The sequence below is a fragment of the Cynocephalus volans genome, chromosome 15 (genome assembly GCF_027409185.1).
Source record: "Cynocephalus volans isolate mCynVol1 chromosome 15, mCynVol1.pri, whole genome shotgun sequence".
Taxonomy (NCBI): Eukaryota; Metazoa; Chordata; class Mammalia; order Dermoptera; family Cynocephalidae; genus Cynocephalus; species Cynocephalus volans.
Genome location: NC_084474.1, coordinates 77,270,181 through 77,295,592, shown reverse-complemented (window position 1 = coordinate 77,295,592; position 25,412 = coordinate 77,270,181). Strand labels below are relative to the sequence as shown.

Here is a 25,412-nt window from a genome sequence, read left to right as displayed (position 1 = left end):
CATCATCTGGGCCACAAGTGTTCACATTAAACATGGACTGCTGCATCCCCAGCTCCCGAATTATTTGGACCAACTCAGCACACATTTGCCATTTACTCGCAGTCTTGGCAGTTCTCCAGCATTTGGCCACACAGTCTGGGCAGTTGCATTCACCCATTCCATTAAGGAGTGATTATCTGGCCCTTGTGCATATCTAAGGCTATTCTGCAGCCGCTGCCTCACGGATGGGTGTATGGTAATAGAGGCCAATTTTTCCATCTCCTCACCAGAGCCCATCACACCATCCACCCCTAGGTCCCATAACCGCAGCAGCCAAGCAGCCAGGGTCTCCCCCTGTTTCTGCTCAACTGTCTCCCTAAATCAACTAATTCAACCTGGGTATATGGGACGTAGGTAGTGAAATCAGTCACCTCTGGATCACCCTCCGGTTGTCCACCTGGTCCTACAGGCTGCTCGTGTTTCAGTTTCTGGTGCACAACAGGTCGTGCCTGGAGATGCAAAGTCTCCTCCAACTCACCACTGGGTTTGTCATTCTTCCAGGTGTGAGAGGCAGGGGTGCCCAGTTGCAGCACGTCATCCTCCAGATTATCCGTGCTTCCAACAGCTCTGCTTTCTTCTTTAAATCTCCATCTGTTTGTATCATAGTGAGCAGTAGCCAGGCTCCAGTAAGCAGAAAAGTGGCCACCAGGCACCATATGCTCAAGGATAGCCACATTTCCTCCCCCTCCCAAGGGGCTCTCCAAGGCCGCACTGCTTCCTGGAGTGCCTGGTCTATGCTGACTTGTAGTATAGCAAGCAGCAACCAGATCCCCGTCAACAGGAAAGTGGCCAGAGGGCACAACATATTCAGGAAGCCACATTTCCTCCCTCTCCAAGAGGCTTTTGGCTCCTGTACCTGCTCAAATACCCTGCCGACTATGCCAATTATAAAGCTAGGGCTTACAGACCCCTCGAGTCTATTGCACAGATTGGGTTACAAACCCTCCACACGCAGGTCTGTGAGCTAGGTAATAGAAAAAAAAGGTTCTGGGAGCCATAGGTATAGAAAAATGAATGGATTTTATTCAGATCTAGGAGCAACTGCCCTAGGAGCTTCCCTGAGAGTTCTGAGAAGCACTGCGGATCAGAGCTGTTAGTCTTTTATACTTAAGTCCATAACCCTGGTCACCTGGGTGCCCATACACAACTTACATTAAGTATACAAGGAACACCTGAGGATATTTACAGCAAATGCTCAGCAAGGTTCTGAACATCCGAGGGACCCTGACATTTTCCTATTTTTCCCAACAGATCTAATAGACCAGACTCTAGTAGCAAAGCCACACATGTAAAAGGACCTAGGGTGGCATAGCAGATACTAATCATGGCAGAGCAGAAAATGACATCAGGTTTGGGCTAAGGCGACCTGAGTTAAAATCCTAGATTTGCTACATACTGGATATGGGATCTTGAGCAAGTGAAATAATCTATCCTGTCTTGGCTAGATATTCTCATCTGTAAACTGCCTTAGGTTGGGTTCCTCCAAAGCAGACTTGAGACAGGGACTTGGGTACAAGTAGTTTATCTCAGAGGTGATCCTAGGAAGCCCCAGTGGGGAATGTGAGTGAGTCAGGGAAGTGAGGAAGCCAGCCAGTTACTGCACATGTGCCAGGTGGGTGGGCCATGTGGGCAGCTGGGGATCAGCCCCACTGGGAGCCTCTGCGAGACGGTACAGCCCCTAGCTCAGAGCCGTACCCTCAGAGGATCAAGAAAGCTGAACCGCTTATCGAACGCTTCCACCCATCAGCGGCCAAAGGCTGCTCCAGGGCATATTAACTCCATGCTTTCAGCCTGCCCAAGCCAGGGCCAAGTGTGTCAGGTCCAGGGAAAGACTCTCACACAATCGCAGGGGCTTCACTTAGGAGAGAAGGAGTAAGAAAGGGAGATGCTGGGGCGACGGGGAATTAACAGCATCGGCTAAACCGCCTAGAAGAACTGTTCTGGGGGGCTGGCCTGTGGCTCACTCGGGAGAGTGCGGTGATGATAACAACAAGGCCATGGGTTCGGATCCCATATAGGAATGGCCGGTTTGCTCACTGGGTGAGGGTGGTGCTGACAACACCAAGTCAAGGGTTAAGATCCCCTTACCGGTTATCTTTTAAGAAAAAAAAAAAAGAACTGTTCTGGGGAACAAATGAGAAGCCCTGAGCAGAGCATCTGAAAGAATCGGGAAATGCACCTGAGTGTAAAAGTAGAATGACATGTCTCCTCGACTCATCTCTGAGTGGTGGGGTGTGTTATTCTCACTTTACTTCTTTTGTAAGCTTCAACTAGTACAAATTCTACCAGATCCTCAAAACAAAATCTCCCAGATCCATCCTTCCTCCTGTTACCACTCCTGACCTCCAACCCTTTGCATGTGGAGCCCCCCAGCTGTCTCCACTGGCCCCTCTGCCAACACCAACCCTTCCAACACAGTCAAAGGATGCTCTGCAAAAAGCTAGTTTTCTCACATCCCTCCCATTTGACCAAGAGCTTACCATGACCTCTTGTTCCTACAAGATTAAGTAGTAAAGATATCCCATGTGCCAAAGACAGGCCACGCCATCACTTCCCCAGGTTCTCACTTCTGCAATCCACCCCACCCCTCAGGCCCAGAGCAGCACAGGAAGCCACACCTTCACTGTGCCTTTGGATTTATTCCCATGTGACAGGATCTTCACTTTATGATGTGGTAATTCTGGAGTCAGACCCAGGTTCACACCATGTTCCTCTATGTATTAACTTTACTACTTTGGACAAGGTGTCCATGCCTGTTTCATCTGAAAAATAGGGATAATAATGTCTACTTCATAAGGTTGTTATAAGGATTAATAATTTTATACATAAGTAGCTTTGAGGAGTTCCTGGCACAAAATGAGCACCCAATAAATGTTAGCTATCATTATAGGTGCTATACATTCCCTCAAGTTGCTGTTCTAAGATTTTATTTTTAAAGAAATCAAGAGATAATCTGCTATTAAACAATAAGAAATATATATATATATTGGTCTCTGCCCTGGGTTCCTGGCAGAGTTCCTAAAACCCTTGTAATTTCCTGTGCAATAGGAACACGTGACACAGCTCCTAAATCCCTTGGAATTTCCTGAGCAATAGCAGCGTCTTTTGTTCTAATGAGGCGACACTTGGTGGGCTCCTGCATGGGAGCTGTCACCACACCGGCCCAGCCATGATAGCAGCTTGGAGCTTTCAGCCTTACCCCAATCCTCCAGGGCTGGGGGAGAGGCTAGAAATGGAGTTAACAATCGATCATGTCTACATGATTAAGCCTCCATAAAAATTCTTGAACTACGGGGTTTGAAGAGCTTCCAGGTTGGTTAATACGTTCACATACTGGAAGGCTGGCACACTCCAACTTCACAGGGACAGAAGCTCCTGTGCTTGGGACCCTTCCAGACCTCTCCTTATATACTTCTTCATCTGGCTGTTTACCTGTATCCTTTATCATACCTTTTATTAATATAATATACCAGTAAACATTCAGTGTTTCCCTGAGTTCTATGAGCCATCCTGGCAAATTAATCGAACCCGAGGAGGGACTCGTGGGACTCCCGATTATAGAGAATCTGTTTGATGTATGTGTGACCACCTAGTATTTGCGACTGGCATCTGAACTGGAGGGCAGTCTTGTGTGACAGCTCTTAACCTTGGGATTCACCTCTAAACTCCAAGTAGATAGTATCAGAATTACGTTGAATTAAAAGAAGATAAACACTCAGTTGGTGTCACTGGAGAAGTGTTTAATGTATAGGAAAATCCCCCACAATCTGGTGTCAAAGTGATGTGCCGTGTTGAGTGTGAGAATAGGAAAAAGTTTGGTTTTTCCTATCTCACGTATTTGCTATGGTCTTCTCTCTTTCTGCATGAGCTCATGGGCTTCCTGAGCCTTTCTGCACCCAAATTGCAGCTGAAAGCCATATATATGGCACAGAAACACATCCTTGATCAGCATATAAAAGCTCCTTAGCTGTTTAAAGATCTCACTTTGACTCACAGTGCCAGATCAAAGGGTTAGAACTGCTGAATAACCAGGCTACGAGCAGTATAATAGAAAAACAATTTATCTGGGCTTTTCCTGATCTTCGTCAATAAAACTTCGTCAATAACCACAGACAGCATCTGAAGCTACACCTGTTAAAAGTTATGTTTATGAAAAAGAAAGTTGTATGAATAAATGTATAAGTGAGGGAAGGTGTGGTTTATTTGTTTTTTAATTTTAATTCTACATTTAATAGGTAATATATTCATAGGATCACGACTTTTTTTTCTTTATTTTTCACAGTAGTTTTAGTATTACAGAGAAATTGAGCAGAAAGTACAGTTACCAGACTCCTCCCCTAGTCTCTCCTATTATTGACACATTACATTAGTGTGATACATTTGTTCCAATTATGAATCAATAAGTACAGAAAACACAAAAAGGTGTACAATGAAGTTTTCTTCCCTCCACCCAGTTCTCTTCTCCAGAGGCAACCAAAATTATCAGTTCCTTTTGTATACTGGATATTCTTTCAGATTTCTGAACAAATATAAACAAATACATATAGATTTTTTCTCTTTTAATACACATTTTAATTTGCCTTTTAAGCTTTATTAAATATTTAATACATGCAAAAGATATGTATATCATGTCAAAGATAAACAAATTTTAAAAATCATCAGTCAGCTTAAGAAACATACTTCCTCATATATTTTCTTCTATAGCTGTATCAGAATTTCATCAGTCCCCAGTTGATAAGCCTGTATGTGGTTTCCAATCTTTTTTCATAATGCACAAGGCTACAATGAATAATCTTGTTTATTCATCATTTTACATATATGTGCAGCACATCTGTAAGATAAATTCCTAGATGAGGAATTACTAAGTCCAAGGGGATGGTCATAGGTCATTTTTATAGATAAACATCTGGATTGCCCTCCACAGAGGTTGAACCAAATTGATTCATTTGTTTTTAAAAGTTTACAAGATGCCTAGAAGTTCAAGAGGTGGCAAAGTCATTTAAGTGACAGCTAAGAAGATAGGAAAGCAAAAGAATCACTTTTAAATGGCTTTAAAAAAAAAAATTAAAATGTTAGCTATCTTTTTTCTTCCTGAGGCATCATGTAAAACAACTCCTGACTTTTCTTTTAATACTTGGTGAAGAGCCCAAATATATACTTTTTTCTGGTTCAACTCCTGTAAGGATTAATACTGTGCAGAACTGATGGGAATAATTACTTCCTGCAATGAGGTAATTATGGAATCCAACTCAGCAACACTATTTTTGACTTTGTTTACTTAAAAATGCCTGCTGCCTTAGATATTTAAGATGTGCGTCTTGGGTTCCAAGTTTTGAAATAAAAATCCCTGCAATAGTAAGTTCTCTCAATATTCAAAAGCATCAGAAACAAGCAGGATGATTAACAAAGCATGTATTCAGAAATACAACCACTGTCAAATTACAGGAACCTTTGAAATGGAATGTCACGGCCACTGGGCTTTGCCATTGGAGAAGCATGTAACTAAACATCATGCTCTTTGGGGAAGCCCACCACTTTGAGTCTTACTTGTCATAAAAGATCAGTTAAAAAGATGTTCTTAATACCCAGAGATGTGAGAAAGTCAAAGGCTCTACTATTATTCCTCCACCAAAATCTTCCCTCAGACTAGATACATCAATCAAGAGTGTTAGAACATTTTAGTACAAAATGTGGATGAGCTGAGACACAGCACCTGATCTCTAATGCCATCTTTCATAATTAGCCACATTGGCATCCACTTTGGAAAGTGCTAGAGATTATCCACTTAATAAAAACAGCCTAATTGCACTTAAAATTAGCAATATACTTAAATCCACTCTTCGCAAGTATGGTCCAAGGAGTGCCTGCAGTGGAGTTAGGTGGGGGCGGTGGGTGGTAGAAATAGCTGTCAGAATGCTGATTTCTGGGCCTTGGAGTTCGAGGATATTGGTAACACAAGGAGTTGCTCATTAAAGGTCCTCCCTGTGGAGGCAGCCCTGAAGAACCAGGGGAATGAGACGGCCCCTCTGTGCAAGTCACTCAGCCTTTTTCCCGGCATCCCTGCTGTTTACACAGTGGGCCCATGAACCAAGTGGCCACAGTGGCAGGGATGGAGGTGCATGGACTCGATGACTGTCTTTCCCGTACCAAAGCTGATCTTGCTGCAGTCTCGGCTAAAGCTTTAAGTGGAGACCAAGGCTGAGCTATGGCACTTTAATTATGAAGAAGGGATCCCTTCCAACACGGAGGAGTGGGACTTTCCCCCACACTTGAATAAATACTTATTCTGCTTATGGAATTCCTTTTCCTCATTACCATGCTTCTGCCAGCAGCTTACCAACTAACTGAATAAATGCCTTATCCACTGTCATCATAGCTTACACCAACACTGCTTCTGATCACGAATCCATTTACAGCAAAAGAAGTGAGCCAAATGCTGGTGCCCCCATGATTCTCTGGTCTTACCATGGTCCCCATAACACAGATGTAGCTGATCTTCTGGGAGACCCCACCTGGTGATGCTGGGGTTCTGTCCCATAGGATGCAGTAGATGTTCTGAACCAGTGACAGTGCTGCCTGAGTTCAGGGGTCTGGGCACCCAGGTTAGAGTGAGCACATCTCAGGCTGCTGTACCTATGACCCTCTCTACACACATTTCCTTCCCATCTCTGTAAATTTGAATCAAATCCTTTTGGGTTTCATGTAGCAAGAGTGATTTCTGCTATCTGCAACTGAAGCCTGACCAATAGTAAGTCAGAATCTCTCAGGGAGGATTCTGAACATCTGCCTTTTTAACAAGCTCTTCAATGAATCTTGCATTCACAAAGCTTAAAATTCACTGATAAAGGTTCTTTGCAGTAACCACATGATAAGTTACTTCAGGCAACATTGGAGGACACTTCGCCCAGGCCTTGGTGAAGCTCAGTGACCCATTCTTGCCCTACATTAGAGAACCCCTTCCAGTGACCTAAATTCAATTATAGAATTGGGGGGGTGGGGGACTGGGAACTGGGTGAACTGGGAATTGGGTCAAATGGATGGCAGCCAGGCCCTGGAGCAAAGGATTTGAATGCCTGGGTTCAAATCCTGCATCTGCCACTCACTAGCCATGTGGCTTTGGGTAAACTACTTTACCTTATTGTGCCTTGGTTTTACTAATCCATAACATGAGAATTATAGTTATGTACCTTATATTGTTGTTTTGAGGATTAAATGAGTTCATACACATAAAGAGCTCAGAAGGGCTATCTGCTACATACTAGGTATGCAGTAAGTATTAGCTATTTAAAACATTTTACCTTTCAGAGTATGAAACACTGTCTTTCTCTCTCTCTGTCTCTGTCTCTCTCTCTGTCACACACACACAATCTCATTTGAGCCTTAAAATAACTCTTAGTTGAGGCAACCAAGGCCCAGAGAGGTTAAGTGACTTCCCCCAAGGTCACACAGTACACGATTAGCAAATGCAAGGCTGTAATGGGGACAAAGGATGCAAACCTGATTCTTCCTGTATTCTGAGTGCAGGGACTAGCTATCCCCAGCATCTGGCCCCAAGGAAGTCACACACCGCTCTGTAGCCTGTGGTCCTTGAGTGGGTAGTGACTCATCCATCGCCTATGGTAGTAGAAACAGTGTGTGCCAGAACAGGGTAACTGCATTAACATTTTGCCCTTCAATTTCTTTCCAATGTTCTTCCCAGAAATTGCTCTGAAACTCCAGGTCCCCATGGAAACCTCAAAATGATTGCCTATTGACTCCAAGCAAAATTTTGCTTCAACTGCTCCCTTGATAAATGGATATTATTAAAAGCCTGGCCCCAACAGGCACCTGCAGTAGTTCACAGCCAAAGCCACATTCTCCTTGGGCTGAGAGGGTGGAGGAGATAGTGCATTCTCTGACGCCAGGATGTGTGGTCAGTTTAGAGGAAAAGGGGAAAATGTAATGTGAGCTCCTATTCTCAGTGTCACACAGGACAAGGTGCTTTCCAACTATGTTTTGTGACAAGAGGCTGGAGTGAGGTGCCTGCCAAGAATGTGAGCGGAAAACTAATCCAATCAAACTGTGGTGTTCTTTGCTGTCTGCAGAAGTCACTTGCAATGTACTTTCCAAACCAAAAGGTGGAAGAGTAGGGCTTGGAGTTAAGGCTTGAGAAACTGCAAAAGAAACTTTGAAAAAAGGATAGTATAACCAAAAAAAGAAACAGAATCTAGGCAAAGGAAAGCATTCCAAGAACCAGAATTTAGCAGCACTTTTCCAGCATCATCCAGAGATCCAGTGGAGTGGGGGACTTGACGTTCCAGACATCTTTAGTGACAGGAATTGTTCCCTCATTACATATTTGAGGAATACCTGTTGACCACCTATCACAATGTGGCAGGCACTGTACCGGGCATTAGCACTAGAGAGAATAAGGCAAAGAGAACTCAGTCTAGGCGAGTAAGATAGAACACAGACTTTCAAACAAACAATTATGCAAGATGTCTATTTTTTACCATACATTTTTGTACACCTTTGGAATTTGTACAGTGTGAATGTAAGGATCTAATTTTTAAATAATTAATTGAAAACTAAGCTGAAAAGAACCACATAAGCACAAAAAAGTTTGCCTTTACTACTATTGCTAACCAACCCCTCTTCTGAAAGACAATTTTTCAGATAGCCAGTTCTTCTGACCAGAGAGTCACTTTAGATTTACTTTCCCTGCTTCATCATGTGTCAGATACTCAAAGATACCTTGTTTCTCTTGTTTTCACAGTTAACTTACAAATTCTGTTTTAGTCCCCTGCTTTTCTGGATAGCTCCTCTTTCTGAACAGCCAGCATTCACTTCTCTCACACACACTGAATATAAAGAGTAGCAAATTTAGGCCTGACCAGTTAGGTCCCTTGGTTAAGGCATGGTACTGATAACACCAAGGTCAAGAGTTCAGATTCCCATACTGGCCAGCCATCAAAAAAGAATTTAAAACAAAGTGACAAATCTGATCTCAAAGAAAAATTAAGCACAGAGAGATACACAGAACAATTCCTAAACCTGAAAAACAAGTCTGAAGGAAAATCTTATAAGGGAACCCATCTGTCATTTAAAACTGACAGAAATCCAACTTATACAAGCTGAAGAGAAAAAGGAATGGAGAGGTTCAGGAGTCGGGGCTGGCTTCCAGCAGATAGATCCAGGGATGGTCGCTCTCTTCTTGCTCTGCTTGGCCATACTACGCAGTCAGGCCCTTCTCCTGCTGGTCAAGATGCCACCAGCAGCCCCAAAGTCCCAGGCTCTAGCTTAGCAATCCCAATGAAGGGAGAATTTCTCTTGCTGAACATCAAACAGCAAATCCAGAGGACACTGAGAAGGAGCATCCATAGACTTGTCCAGGGGTGGGCTTCAATCTGGCCCAGCTTAGGTTATATGCCAATACCAGCATAAGCCACCAGGACTGCATGAAATATGCAAAGGAAACTTCCCCGAAGGATATTTTAGGAGTGCTGGGTAGAAAAAATAAAAATACATATTTCCTATTGTTGCTAACGAGTCAACATTATGACCGCTGGATGTTTTAAAAGGCTTAAAACTATAAAACCTTGCTCCCTGCATTGATTAGAAGTAGTGGGTTTTCAATTTCAAGGCAAGGTGGCTGAGGAGTTCAACCTTTCAGAGACATTGTCTAATGTGTCTGTACTAGACATACTTTTGAATTCTAGATTGGAAACACACTTATAAAATTGGCCAAAAAACCAAAAATCCAATTTGTTAATCAGACTACAATTTTATAGTGCCTCTGAAACTTTTTGCTTAAGACAAAGTATTCCTGTGGTGCAGCCTGCCAAAATTTATCTTCTTCATTTTAGACATGAACTTTTATTTTATTTTATTTTTTTTTTTTTTAAAAGATGACCAGTAAGGGGATCTTAACCCTTGTCTTGGTGTTGTCAGCACCACGCTCAGCCAGTGAGCAAACCGGCCATCGCTATATGGGATCCGAACCCGTGGCCTTGGTGTTACCAGCACCGCACTCTCCCGAGTGAGCCATGGGCCAGCCCCTAGACATGAACTTTTAAAATAATCATCTAAAACTCCATGAAGTTGTCTAAGTGTGGGGTCCATACTTAGCTCTAAATCATAAAATAACTTAAGAGGTTATATTTGTATTCTTCTTAGCAAAAGTTCATTTGCCTTCTGCAGAACCTTCCTGGTCAGCTGAACCAACTGGATAAGTGATATTTCCTTAGACCAACTGATTCTTCAGTGACTGTAGTTGTACCCTCAAGAGCACCAGACAGAGGATTCATATTAAATGCACGATTCTTAATAAATAGAAAATTCATCTAAGAACAAAAGTTTAGACATCCTTGCTAAAAGAAGTTGTTCAATTTTACAGTAGAACCATGAAAACATGAATGAGAACTAGTATTATGTTCCAGTTTAATGCCAAATATCTCCTACTTGGAATTATATGATTAAAGCCAAATTCCTAAGACATCTTCAAGAAGGCAGACGTGATAAACGTATTTTAAAGCAACAGTTTTCATCTAGGATTGAGAGACTCTTAGGTATCTCAGATAACTAAGAATGACACAAAACCTTCAAAACAAAAAGAATTTTAAATCAATTTTATTTAAAACCATATATAAACAGGCCAAATAACACTCAAGCCTGAGAGGGCTGCAATCCTTTTAACAACGTCATAATCCAAAAAGACTAATACTTATTGCTGGTTCAGCTCACAATATTACCCCTTTTCAAGCAGTAGCACAGTCACTAGAAAACATTAAGGGCCCCGTTTAAGAGCATTAGAGATTCACAGAGCACTGAGCCACAGCCCTGCCCTCAAAGAGCTTACAGTGTAGCTGGAGAGACACGAGACATCCAGAACAGAGATGAGGAGCTGTCTCTAACTTAATAAGAGCAATCACTGGCTTATAATATCTCAGCAATTATATACTTTATCAAGTTTCAACTTAATGTATCAAAAAAAAGTTTTTATTTAGTTCCTTTATATTTGTGTTCATTCATGTTTCTGCTCAAGTGAATTAAAAGGGAAAAACATAATTCTAAGCCAACTGTACCACGTTTGCTGTCCTAAATGAAGGGATAGATTGTCCACGTCCTAGAATTTCTCCACAGTTCCGCATCCCGATGTCAAGTTCAGTTTTTACTGCCAAACCGATGTGCAAATTCAGACAGCGTGTACACAGCTCCCCATCCTACCTCAGGATCCATACTGATAAAATCATTCAAGTTCATTTTGCAATCTAGAAAAATACATGAAAGAAGTGTCTGCTAAAACACAATCTTAGTTTAACAGAAATAAAACCCAGAAGACCAAAAGTAGGGGAAATTATTCAAATAGGTAAGGGTTCAATATCACTTCTGTGGTATTCTTGTCTCAAATGCACAACACCTTAATCTAACCATGATAAAACATCACACGAACCCAAACTGAGGGACACTTCATAAAATAACTGACAAGCAGTTTTCAAAAGTATAAAGGTTATAAAAGAGAAGGGGGGAAAATAAGGAATCAAATTGGAGAAGACTGAGGAGACATGATAACTAAATGTAATATACCTGTGTTAGAACCTGAACCAGAAAAAATAAATTGGTGGGAAAACTTGTAAAATTTAAATAAAGTCTGTAAGTTATAGTATTGTATTACAAATTATATCAATATGTTTATACCGATCATATCATTTTCCTAGTTTCAACAACTGCACTATGGTTATATAAGACGTAAGGGAATCTGAAAAGTATACAGGAACTCTCTGTCCTGTTTGAGCAAATTTTCTATAAATCTAAAATTATTTCAAAATAAAAAGTTAAATGAAAAAATGGACGAATAATCAAACTGCCAATTTATCAGATTCAACAGCCAATTTACAGGAACTTCAGAGGATACAACAGAGATATGATCAGCAAAATCCAGACTATTCCTCCTTAACCCAGTTTCCCCAACAAATAAATTACAAGAAAAAAAAGAGTTGGACAAGAAGTCTGTATATGAAAAAAGACTCTAAAGAGACATATCAAACAAACACAATATGGGGACTTTATCTGGACCCTAATTCAAATAAACTGGATAAAAAAAGATTATGATTTTAAAAGATAACTGTAAAAAATAAATAAATAAAAGATAACTAAATCTGAACACTGACTAAATAGATATATGATGATTTTAAAGAGTTATTAATTTTTCTAGACATAATAATGGTATTAGGGGCATGTTTTTTAAAAAAGAAATCTTTGTATTTTAGAGATATATTGAAAAATTTAGTGTTAAAAGGATATAATGTCTTGGATTTGCTTCAAAGTAATACGGGAGGGGGAGAAGTGGATGGGATATAAAAGAATCAACTGGCCCTGAGCTGACAAGTGGAAAAACAAAATTAAAAGCTAACACGAATCTTTCCATGAACTTTTTGAAGTATCCTCAAAAACTATTCTAACTTTCTATATGATTTAAATTTTCCATATTAAAAAACTTTCTTTTTTAAAAAAGATGACTGGTAAGGGGATCTTAACCCTTGACTTGGTGTTGTCAGCACCACGTTCTCCCAAGTGAGCTAACCAGCCATTCCTATATAGGGATCCGAACCTGTGGCCTTGGTGTTATCTGCACCACAATCTCCCAAGTGAGCCACGGGCCGGCCCTTAAAAAACTTCCTAAAGTACAATATCTATAGATTTCTGCTTCTGCCCATCAAAGAACTGTTATGAGAACTATTATGAGAACTGTACTTCTACCATAATCTACCAGAAAACTGGACAAAACATATGAAGCAATTGTTTCCAGACACCAGACAGCACATGAATGATTCCTGAGAATGAGAAACAAGTGAGGGGAGCCCTAGGCTCACTCCAGCTTACTGCCTGGATGCCGTTTCCAGACCACAGCACAAAGAGGGAGATACAAACAGCTTGGCAGTCTACCTGAGTTGAGAAGACAGAAATCAAAGTTCAGGAGGGCCCAGGCAGCTAGGATTTGAAAGGCAAAGTATCAGACAAGAGGGAGCTGTGCAGAGAGTTCCAGAGATCTGCAAAGGAGACCCCTGTGTCTTTGGACAGGGAAAGAAGCACCAGAAAGTAGTAGGCCTAATAATTCCCAGAACTTCCACTGGGCTAGGAATAATTCACATCCACACCAGCCAGAGAGACACAACTCATAACAGATGGGCATTTAGTGGAGCCCTCAGAAGGGTAATGTCAGAATAGTGGAACTAAATTAGCCCTAGATGAAAGGTTGCTCTGAATGTGCACTAAAAAAGCTTAAAAGTGAGCCTCAAAAGAACCCATCTCACTCCAAGCAATTTAATTGCGTGAAAGTAATCTAATTTAAACAATAGCCAACACTATTTTAAAAAGTACCTCAAGACCCAGCAAGTGAGAGCACAAAATTCACAAAGTCCAGCATCCAACCAAATACTATGAACCATGCAAAGAAACAGAAAAATAAGACCCAAAACAAGAAAATATCAATCAAAAGAAATGGACTGAAATGACAGAGATAACGGAACTAACAGGGACCATAAAACAGTTATTATAAACATACTCCATACATTCAAAAGGTAAAATAAAATATGAGCATAATAAAGAGAGAAATGGAAGTTATTAAATAAGTACTAAATGGAATTTCTAGAGATAGAAAAGTAAAATATGTATAATGTAAAAAAAATGTACTAGATAGGATTAACAACAAATTAGTTAATGCAAAAGAAAAGATCAAAATACAGACAAAACGAAAGAACTCAATATGAAGCACATACAAAAACTTCTAAAAAAAATGAACAGAACATCATTGACCAACGAGACTACCAAGCAGTCTAACATAGGTGTAGCTGAAGTACAGAATAAAAAAGGGATGTGGGTCAGAAAAAATATTTGAAGAAATAATAAACAAATGTTTCCAAATTTGACAAAAACTACAAATCTGCCAATCTAAGAATCTCAACAAACCTCAAGCAGAATAAGCCTAAGAAAACTACACTATATATAGCCCATCATAATCAAATTGCTGAAAACCAGTGATAAAGAGAAAAATCTTGAAAAGCAACCAGGAAGAAAAAAAAAAAAATAGTCACACTACATTCAGAGAAATAAGTATACAACAGCAGGCTTCTTCATCAGAAACTGTGCAAGACAAAATGAGCGATACCTTTAAAGAACTGAGAAAAAACATGTAAAACTAGCATTCTTTACCCAGCAAACATGTCTTTCAAAAATGAAGGTAAGCACTTAGGACACAGAGAACTAGAAAGTCACTACCACCGTTAGAACGGAAAAGCCAGATAATCAGCAAAACCAGAACTTTTGTTGAAGTCATCAGAAAGCTGAGCACGCAGGATTATCAACTAACCTGAAATAAAGGAAAGACAGGCACCTCCAAGGAGAGAGGGGATGGGAGTTCTTTCTTACCTGGGTAGATGCCAGACTTCATTTAAGTCACTAAGTAAGTTAAAATTTTTAACATATTGCTGAAGAAAATCTCAACTTCTGAAATATGATAACATCATAAATAATGTTCCAAACTCATATGAATGCCAAACAAAGTAATAGGATGAGGAACGCTTTATCTTCTTAAATCTCAGGAAATTATCAATTGGACTGATGCTTTTAGAAGCACACAAATGAGATGAGCAGTACAATAAAACCTGCCAGCTCTCACCTCCCTCTAGTGCAGATTTTGTTATAGAGTCAGAGAAATGACATTTCACATGTCATAAGGATGCACTGAGGATTCCTTTCACCATATAATGAATCCCCACCACAGCAAGGTGCTACTAGTCCCACTGTTAACTGACACAAGCATGCAGCTCTTCTGATGTCTAGTGTCCCAGCAGTAGGTACATCCAGTAATCCAGCAGTTTGCAAGTGTCATGGTTCTGCACCTTAACACCATTCCTCTCCCATGACTGCTTATGCCTTCCAGTCCTGTTCTCTGTACCTCAATTTCTGAATCTAACAAACACACAGAACTAGTACTTCCTGTTTCCTCCTTACCACTCAGGGTGTTTTATCCAATCAATGAACTGATTTTTGTCCTTGGTTAAGGGAAAATGCTGATCTGGACAGTGGTCGATGGGAAACCCCTCTGAGAAGACATCCTTGGCTCACCTCCGGTTTCAATGCAGGGATACGGTGGAGGGGGCTCTCTCCAGTTTCCACTGGAGTCTTTCATGTGAGATCGGTCAGAAGCAAAGTTCTTCAAATATAAATCTGCACGGATCACTCTAAATTTCCTGCAGATAAATCAACACCCACTTATGTCAGGAAGATGTCACATTTGAAATTCTAACTCCATTTTTATATGGACTAATTTCTGACATACACAAAACTACTCATGCATTTTTGTACTGTTAGTAATACACAAATATATATGCAGCCTTATGACCTATTAATGAAGCCATAGGAAATGATTGACTGAAATCCAAAACTATAAAGGCACAAAAATACATCTGGTTGCCTTTAATTACTCAGCTACAGGGGCAAAGGGCATGATTTTTGGGTGCTGCTATCACAGCCTTCTCAATTTTAGCAGCACGAGGCATCCCTCCACCCCCAAACAAGAGTATGAGAGAAATCCCCAACATGTTTGAAAGAAAATGTTCAAGATCTCATCACACAAATTTTTAAAAGACTGCCAACCTTTTATATGATGGATAACCTTTAAAACTTTAAAGCATTTTGAATCTCATTCTCAAATATCAACTCAAAGGTAATACCAACACAAGTGATCTTTACAAAACAAATGCAAAAAAACCCTCTATATTATCGTGAAGGTCTTACTTGAGAAAATAAATAAATCCATCCTGAATCTCCTCACCTCCTGAACTGCGGATGAATGTCATCGTCAGACTTAAAGGCATCTTCTACATAAGTGTCAAAGGGACAGGGAAACGGCAGGACAGTATCGAGATCATAAATAAAGCTCTGTCCTCCACTTGAAACATGAAGCAAAACAACATGATAATCCTAGAAGTAAAAGTTTCTGAAGTTAACCAAGTTACTTTACAATGGTGAATTGCAAGGTTACAGTATGAATGCACATATATTATCACAAAAAAGGATACCAGACTAATACAGCATTCCTTATAATAGCAAAATAAGATAAAGCAAACACAAAACCCTGAAAACAAACTAAATGTCCAGTGACAGAGAAACCACTGAATAAATAACAGAAATGTTCACATATATTAAATGTATATCCTTTAACCCAGCAGTTTTACCTCTAAGACTCTAGCTTACAGAAAAATGGCCATAAGCATGTAAAGGTACATATATAAAGAGAATCTCTCCAGCACTGTTTGTAATAGTGAAAATTCAGAAACAACCATCAAGAAGAAAATGATTAATAAACTATGATACAGCCATATAATGGAAAGCTATGCAGCTGCTAAAATAAGAAGGTAAATTTATGTGGAAAATGAAAAAATGCCCATGTTATATAGTTGGATGAAAAAAGCAAACTGCAGAATACATATATATTACATATTATTTTTTAAAAGCTATGTGTATATAAGGACACACACGTGCATTCAAAAGTACAAAGGCATGCATATGAATAAACAGAAAAACGTTTGTGAGGATATCCTCCGATTAACAAAGGGTTTTTTTTGTTGTTGTTGTTTTTTTTTTTTTCTTTTAACAAAGGGGACTTCTTGAGGTCAGTCTGGAGAGGAGAAAAAGGACTTTAATTTCTACCTTTGTTTTACTCTTGTAATAAAGAAAAAAAAATTTTTTTAAACAAAAAAGTCAGCCAAGCCCTAATCTTTAGCCATTAATAGCTTCTCCTGCACAGCTGGGTCACATTGTGGATGTGAATTCTCTCAAACGCAAGACACTGCCCAACACCAGCTCAGGGCTGAAAGCGATTTCAGGGAGGTTATCAAGGGACATGAGCGCAGTCTGGTGCTTTGAGTTCCTCAAAAGAAAAATGCTCTCACAGAGAACAGCACTGAGAAAGAAAACAATCTACCATCAATAACACCATCCTATATTTCCACAGTTACTTCAGAGTTCACAGGGCACTTTCTCAAACGTTATTCCCTTTGAGCCCTGCAAAAACCCTTTGAGCTGAGAAAGATAACTGAGACTAGAGACTGTGTGCACCCAAGCCTGATGCTTCCCTTGGCTCCAACTCTATCTTGGTAAAGCAGAAATAGCATCAGAAATGGACACTCATTCCCTGTACTTCCCTTAACGCATCCTACCCTCCAGATAAATGCACTAAGAACAGCTTCCCCACTATTAGTCCAGCCTTCCTTCCGCTGGACTTGCTCCCATTATCCCTCTCCACCTGCAGCGTCCTCTGCCTCTCTCCACCACACAAGCTCCAGCTTAAGAGCCTTCTCTCCCGTGAATCCATTTTTTATCTCCTCCCACCCCCTGCCAGAAATAATCTCTGCCTTATCCAAAATCTGTTCCTCTCTGTACTGGCCAGCCACCAAAAAAAAATTCTGTTTCCATCTTAACACCTTCTAACTCATATTACAGTTTTTTAAAATTAAATACTCCCTATTTGTGGGAGACTATGCTGCTGATCTGTAGATACAAAGAGGAAAAAGATAAGTCCTTATCTTCCAAGAGCTCCCAGAGAAGTAAGTGGGAATCAAAGGTAAACTGCTCCAGTACAATGGGATAAAGAGGACAAGCAAGGCAGGAGAGTGTGCAGGGAAGAGCACAGAAGCTCCTGGTTCAATTTCAACCCCTCTACTCACCAGCCTGCTTCTTCTTTTATAAAATAGAAATAACTAGAGTGTCTACCTCATAGTGTTACTGGGAGAATGCATATGTAAATGGTTGGCCTTTTTAAAAGCCAACCAAGAGCTGGCTGGTTAGCTCAGTTGGTTAGAGCACAGTGTCATAACACCAAGGCTAAGTTCAGATTGCCTTACCAGCCAGCTGACAAAAAAATAAATAAATAAAAGGCAATGAAGAATTGGAGGGGATAGGGGCTCAACTGCCAAGCAGAGTTTCACTGAGGAAGGAACACCATCACTGAATCTTGCTGGAGGGGAGAGCTTTCCAGGGAGAAGGTACAACTTGTGAAAAGGCATAAACAGTGACTATCCACAACCTTCGCTGGCTCAGGTCCATAGTCTTACCTACCAGATGGCCAACCGACTTGGGAGGGAAAGCAGGCTCAACTCAGCCTGCATAGCACAGATGTGGAGTCTAGGAATGCAGACTGGAGCAGTGGCCTCACTCTCTGAGTTGGGTCAGTGTTTGCCCAGCTGCCAGAAAAAGACCTGGTTGGGCTAGGAGAAAGGATGCTGCCAAGGTGATCTACTCCTTGGGGTTCGGTGTCTCTACCCACTCAAGAAGGCCTACCCATTTCCTACGACAGGATGGCAGTGAGTCAAAGATAAATCTGCCAGTAGGTGTGCGGAGACTTTTTGTCATAGCACTCTCCATCCTGAGCTACCACAAGATGGTAAATAACTTGTTCAGGTCACACAGCCAACCAGTGAGAGGATTGGGACTTAAACCCTGACTCTAGAGCCTGCACTCATACCCCCAACATTGCTGGTTTGTTTTTTGGTTTTTTTTTTGGTTGGCCGTTATGGGGAACCAAACCCTTGACCCTGGTGTTACAAGGCTGTGCTCTAACCAACTGAGCGAACCAGCCAGCCCCTGCTGGGTTTTTACTTTAATGTTAGAGAAGCAGATAGCCTGGGCCGAGCCCGTGGCACACTCGGGAGAGTGTGGCGCTGGGAGCGCAGCGACGCTCCCACCGCGGGTTCGGATCTTATATAGGAATGGCCGGTGCACTCACTGGCTGAGTGCCGGTCACAAAAAAGACAAAAAAAAGAGAAGCAGATAGCCTGCTGGTGAAGGAAGTAAAAGGGTGAGCTCAATGAGGCCAGGGCCCCTAGTCTGCTTTGTGCCTGGCATACAAAAGGTACTCAATCAATACATGTTAAGTAAATGAATGGAGCACTTTCAAATGATTCATAATTTTAAATAAATATCCAGAAACTAGGAGTTTGTTATGTTTTCATTGATGGAGTTTATATTAGTCCATTTCTGTTGCTAATAACAGAATACATGGAACTGGGTACTTTGTAAGAAAACAAAATTTATTGCTTATAGTTTTGGAGGCTGGGAAGTCCAAGGTCCAGAAAACACATCTAGTGAGGGTCTTCTTTGGTGGTGGCTTTACAGCAACACAGGGGTCTCACATGGCAGAAAATGGCAGAGCAGAGAGACTCTCACACGCTCTCCTTTTAAAGCCTCAGAACCATGCCTCGGACCACCATTATTAATCCATTCACTATGGCATGGTCCTACAATCCAATCACCTCTTCAAGGCTCCATCTTTCAATTACTATAATAGGAGTTCCCAACCTCTTAACACTATCACAGTGGAAATTAATCTTCTAATATATGGACTTTGGGGGACACAGTTCAATCAGTCCATAACAGAGTTCTTCTTTTACTTTATCTTCATGTTTATTAGCATCAATATTTCTGTTCTTGAGGAGGACAGGTTAAGGTGACACACAGATGTGTACTAGAAAGAAGCCAGTTCTGACACTGACCAGCTTTGTGACCTTGAGCTACTCACTTTGGCTTTCTGGACTTGTTTCTTCAGCTGAAAAATGAAGGGGCTGACGTAGATCCATGTTTTTCAAACACCAGTCACGTTCACCTGGGAGTTTGTTAAGAACACTAAATTCTGAACCTCTCTAGATCTACTAAATCAGAAATCTGTATTTTTAACAGTCTCCAGATAATTCTAATGTGCATCCAGATTACATATTGTTAAAGTTCCTTCCAGTGCTATTTGGATAAAAGTCTAGGTGATCACAATTATATCCACCACAATGACCATTTAAAATCACTCCTTAAAAAAAAAATTCCTATAATAATTTCAAAATAAAAAATGCTTGTAGTGCTTCTACCTCTACCTTAGACCAAATAGTATCTATTCTCAAAAGGTCAACTTATTAATAATTATCACAGCCTTTCTCTACTGCCTCTGTCATTTCTGCTTTACCCAAACACACAGACCACTCGGGGTTACAAGGAACAATGCATCAGAGGCTCTCTGTATTGACCATCTTACCCAGATCACAGGTCCATTTCCAGGTCTCGCCTGTTGTTTCCAGATAGGTATCTAGGAAATACAATATATTTCATAATCTATACCTTCAGTGAAACCACTACTAAATTCTTTAAAGTAATACATAAATAAGAAATAAAACACTCCTAAGCAACCAACAATCAAGGTGAAAGAATAAATGAATGGGAAGAAATCCAAATCCTCCTGAGTGTCCTTTACAATGAAAACTTACAAGAGCACAAATTAATTGTGTGACATTCTTTGGAGAGTGGAAAGGGACCTGGCAGGTTCAAGTCTTGCTTTTCCACTTAATTATTCATGGGGCTTCCCTGAATGAAAGGAGGAAATAAAGTTGTCCAAACCTTGCCTACTTCAGAGAGCTTCCTTTAGGGTCAAATGAGGTGATGTCTGCACAAGTGCTTTACAAGATATGAAGGGCTTTCTTTTCCTATTTAAACTCCAGAGACACATCTGAGAGTATATGGCTATCATCTAAGCAATTAAAAAAGCTCTAAATTAATACCTAAGAAAAGGGATTGATCTGTGTAGACATACCATCACATATTACCTTAACTACAAGTAAGGGACTAAACTCTTCTACTTTAACCATGCCCTGTAAGGAAAAAAACCTCATTCAAAAACAAACTTTAAAATGTTGCTGTATTTTATAAAGCAGAGTACTAAACTTATGCTATATTTAGCTTCTAATGTCATCCTAAATCTCTTGTTTTCTTTCTACAATCATACACCAACTCACCATCCTCCTCTCATTAGATATGAAGACAGCGTAACACTCTTCTAAAGGATATTGGTCGTGGTTTTTGATGTATTCACAGAGCTTCCAAATATTTTCTTCACTGAAATGAAATAATTGTTTAATCAATATAATTAAAAGAGAACACTATGTGTCTTTCAAATTTGAACAAAAAAACCAATGGTGACATAAAAAAGTTGGAAGAGACCTTAAACACCATCTCATCCCAAACTGGCTAACATTTTAATCTCCTCTAAAACATCCCCACAAGCTGTTATCCAGCTTATACTGTGGACACCTCTCCAGAGACAGAGTTCACTGCCTCCCACAGCAGTGTTGGCATAGGAAGGCATTTCATAATCGATAAAATGCTATGTCAATATTCTACAGGCTTTGGGTCCAGGGACTTTAGATACAGCTGGAATTCCAACTCAGCCATTTAAAAGGTAAGAAGCTTTGAACATTTTGACCTCTCTGAGAACCTACTTTTCTCATCTGTAAAATGGGCATGATCCCATCATATTGCAAACACTCAATAAATCTTAGTTAACATTGGTTCCCTGCTCCCCTTAGAAATAGGGCAGGATGGTGTTTTGGGTAGGAGGGCTCCTGGAAAGAAAGGATCAGAAGTTATGTGATACGTACAGGAATTCTTCTGGAGAGAGTCCCTGTAAATGGGATTCCCCGAGCCCCTCTAATAAGGAGGAGGTCCTGACTTTTAGGAAGTTCTTTCACATACTGAACTGAAATCAATCTTCCCATACCTCTGCCCCAGATAAATTGCTCTTCTATATGACAGGCCTTTAGCTATTTGAAGCAGTGGTCGGAACCCTCCTAAGTAAAGCAATGCCCAGTACATCAAACAGAGCAGTAAGGAAGCCACTCTCCCATGCACAGGCAACCAGTCATTGCTGGCGGTATTCACAGCTCAGCCACTGGGTCCCTGTCTTTTTCTAACAAGCCACACTGCATCTTTGCTAAAAATGAGCTACACCAACACTGCTCACAGCACGTGACTCAGTCTACTAAAGACTAATCTCCAATCACCTACACAATGCTACCTGAAAATGAAGCAAGGCACGAACAACATTGAGGACTGTCACTATTTTATAGAAATATACCTGTCCCAATGCTCCATACGACTGGGCTTAAAATACCAAAGTTAGACATCTGTATTTTTCTCTTATGATTTTTTCTCTAAAATACTTCTTAGATAAAGTGATGATAGTGGTAACAACAGGAGTTTGCTACTGAATACTTCAATATGATATACAGAATGGAGTAACAAAAACTTACTATTTCAATATGACATATAGCATGTAGTAGCTATAATTTTTTTAATCTAAATGTTCTAAGCCTAAGTTTTCAGAAGACATTTGTCCGTCTGGCCTATTCAGAAGTTTTGAGAAGTTTACCACAAACATCTTCAAGAGCCTATGATGTACAAAACACTGTGCTAAGTGCATGGAGGATATGATGATAATTTGAGCTTACAGACCATGAGTGGAAACATACAGATCCATAAATAGCAAGTATCACAGAAGGCCATAAAAAATGCATACAGAAAGCACAGAGGGAGTCATTAATTTTGATGGATATGGAAAAATGGAGGACATATGTAGGTCAGTGGTTTCTTCTTGTTTGCTCCCCCCTCACCCCTTTTAAGAGTGGGCTTATAGTTAATGCAAAGAGTTCGTGAATCCACAGGTACCACAAGCACTACTGGTAACAGGCTGAACATATAATGCGGCTTGAACACACATTGCTTATTTTTCAAACATATGTAAATGTTACACAGAGAAAAAACAAATTTAAACATAAAAGTTCCCGAAATTTTAGTCTCTTCTTATCATCAGGTTAGAAGAACCTGCATGAGCAAAAGTAATAAGGTGCACCTACCTGATATATTCACACAAGGTAGAGCACTGATTCACAACCAGAGGTAATTTAGTACCCCAAGGCGACATATGGCAATGTCAAGAGATATATTTGGTTGTCACAACTGGGGAGAGGGTGCTAATAGCATCTAGTGGGAAGCCAGGGATGCTGCTATACGTCCTGCAATACACAAGACAGCTCCCACAGCAAAGAATTCTCATGCTCAAAATGTCAATAGAGCCAAGGTTAAGAAACCTTGTGGTAGAGCAGAGAAGGCAAGTTCGAAATGAGGTTGGAGAAACAGTGACCAGATCTCGGAGAGCTTGCTATGCTCAGGGGCTAGACATTGCTGTCTATGCATGTATTCCTTGAAATGTGACCAACAGACTAGCTTCAGATTCCTCCACTGTGCTGCTTACACATCCAGGCTCTCTGGGGTGGGACCCTAAAATCTGTAGGTTTTACAAGCTCTTAGGTGATTCTCCAGCACATTCATATTTAGAACGGCTCTGAGCAGTGTGAAGCCAGCTAAGGTTAAAGACTTGACTGGATGCAACAGAGTCCTGCCTGGAAGCAATTGGAACAGTCCCCATGACAGCAGAGGAGGGCCAAGACTATGGCTGAAGGAATTAAAAGGGAAGGCTCTACTAAAGAGATGTTCATCTCTTACCATTCTTCCACCAGATCACTCCACTCCAATGGTACCAGCCTCCTTGCTGTTCCCAGAAAACTCACAGCACACTTCCTTCTCAGAGCCTCTGAACCTGCTGTTCTCCCTGCCTGGAATGATCTTCCTCCAATATCCACAAAGCTCCCACCCTCTTTTTCTTCAGATCTATGTTCAAATATCACCTTATCAGCCATGTCTTCCTTAAATATCCAAACATAAATAGTATGAGTCACCATCCCTTACCTTGTTTTATTTTTCTCAAACACCACCCAAACATGGTTTACTTGTTTTTGTCTGCTTTCCTCCAACTGATACATTAAGAACCATGAGATCTCACGAGGTAATTTGTCAATTTGGTTCACTGCTGTATCCCCAGTGCCTGGAATCGTGTGCCATACACTGCAAGTGCCTAATAAACATTTATTGAATGAATAAAACAATGAAAGGACATTAAGGACAAGAAGTAACAGGATGTAGGGGAGATACAGGGAGGAAACATAGTGCAGTAGTTAAGAGGCATGGACTCCAGCATCACACAGAGGATCCAGTTTCACCACCACCACTTGCTAGATGTGTGATCTTGCGCAAACAACAGCCTCTCTGTGGCTGTCTTTTCATCAGTAAAATGAGGATAATGATAATAATAGGACCTACCTCCTATTGGAAGCACTTGGCACTGGGCCTAACATGCAGCCAGAGCTGAACGAATGCTAAGTAAGCTCTTGGAACTGGTTTGGTCACCAACCGAAGAGAGGAGGGGTAGTTTTAGATAGCCCTGAGGTTTCTTGTGCAGGGACTGAAAGTTGGGGGAAGAAGTTATTTCTCAGGAAAGGGAAGGGTGGATGTGGGCGTGAAAAGGACCAACAAGGGAGGGGTGGTGCTTCAGCCTTGGACGGGGTGCAGTGCCTGGATTCCGGAGCCTGACTCTGACTGTGAATCCCCATTCCTACACTCACAAGATACGTGGTTTTAGGCAAGTTACTTACACCCCTCAGGGCTCCAGTGTTATCTTTAAAATGGGGATATCAACAATACCTACCTCCTAGTTTTATTGTGAGGCTCAAATGAGTTAGTTTACATAAACCACTCAGAACAATGCTTGGCATACAGCAAGTGCTGTGTAAGCGTAACCATTATTATAATGGCAGCACAGTGGTTAAGATTATTGTTTCTGGTGCCCAGGGCCTGAACTGGACTCCTGGCTAACCTCGAGAAAGATACCTCAAACTCTCTGTGCCTCCATTCTCCTCCAAAATTAAAATGACCTTCATCTCAGTCTGAAACCAAATAGGCTTCAGCAGAGTTATTTCCAAAGATTTCCTGCTCTTCATCCTCCGCCTCCAACACCCCTTCCTCGCCCCCAAGCACTGAGATCTGCTGAGCAAGTCCACCTGAAAAAGCCAGGCAGAGGTAATACACCACCGACTGCCCACGCTCCATTCAAGAGAGGTCCCTCCTCCCCCAAACAGCAAAGCCCGCCAGTCGAGGCCCGGAGCGGCGAGGAGGGGCCGAGAAGAGGCGGGGCCCGGCTGCGACGCCACGGCCCGGCAAGCCTGGGAGGTTCCGGGGGCTGCGCCCGCCCCCCCTCACCAATAGCAGCTGCTGTAGACACAGGCGTCCCGCGGGGGGCTGGCCGGCTGGTAATGGGCAGCGGTGGGGTCAACCCCCTCCATGGCGGATGAGGCGGGCCGACAGGACCAGCCGCAGGAAGGAGCCGGCGTGCAGCCGACCGCCCGGATTCCCGGGGCGTGGCCCCGGCGTACCAGCCGCGCAAGTTCCTGGCGCTTGAAACCCGAAATCTGGTGGGCGGAGCTCGGGGCGGGCGGAGCTCGGGGCGGGCGGGGCGGGTTCCAGGAGGGAGGGAGGGGCCAGGGTGAAGTGGGAGGATCCGGGGCGGGGCGAGTGGGATTCCGGTGGGCGGAGCCTACGAGGAGAATGGCGTGTTCCGGATAGGAGGAGCCCGATCGGGTGGGTGGAGCCCGGGGTGGGGCGGGGCTGGCGGCGCGGGTTTCTCG

At 41.6% G+C, this 25,412-nt stretch overlaps 1 protein-coding gene across 3 annotated transcripts; it reads right to left on the bottom strand.

The window, feature by feature from the left end:
- Window positions 1–8,344: 8,344 nt before the first annotated feature.
- NTAQ1 (N-terminal glutamine amidase 1) lies at window positions 8,345–25,171 on the bottom strand. 3 transcript variants are annotated; one of them, XM_063079909.1, is made up of 7 exons: window positions 24,988–25,067; window positions 23,641–23,806; window positions 20,853–20,952; window positions 20,099–20,149; window positions 15,854–16,002; window positions 15,145–15,269; window positions 10,632–11,288 (listed from the first exon to the last, which is right to left on the bottom strand). In XM_063079909.1, the coding sequence occupies exons 2-7, from the start codon at window positions 23,712–23,714 to the stop codon at window positions 11,182–11,184; spliced, it is 606 nt and encodes a 201-aa protein (XP_062935979.1). In that variant the 5' UTR covers window positions 23,715–23,806; window positions 24,988–25,067; the 3' UTR covers window positions 10,632–11,181. The 3 variants fall into 3 exon arrangements, with proteins under 3 accessions (XP_062935980.1, XP_062935979.1, XP_062935978.1); XM_063079910.1 differs by lacking the exons at window positions 10,632–11,288; window positions 23,641–23,806 and adding an exon at window positions 8,345–8,437 and having other exon boundaries at window positions 24,988–25,171; XM_063079908.1 differs by lacking the exon at window positions 23,641–23,806 and having other exon boundaries at window positions 24,988–25,171.
- Between the last annotated feature and the right edge of the window lie 241 nt (window positions 25,172–25,412).

Coding starts and splice junctions, on each gene's coding strand:
- NTAQ1 (XM_063079908.1), bottom strand. CDS start 25,070: ATGGAGGGGGTTGACCCCACCGCTGCCCATTACCAGCCGGCCAGCCCC. Junction 20,953..24,987: donor GTCTACAGCAGCTGCTATTG/GTGAGGGGGGGC, acceptor ATTTCATTTCAG/TGAAGAAAATATTTGGAAGC. Junction 16,003..20,098: donor GAAATGGACCTGTGATCTGG/GTAAGATGGTCA, acceptor TTTTACTTCTAG/GATTATCATGTTGTTTTGCT.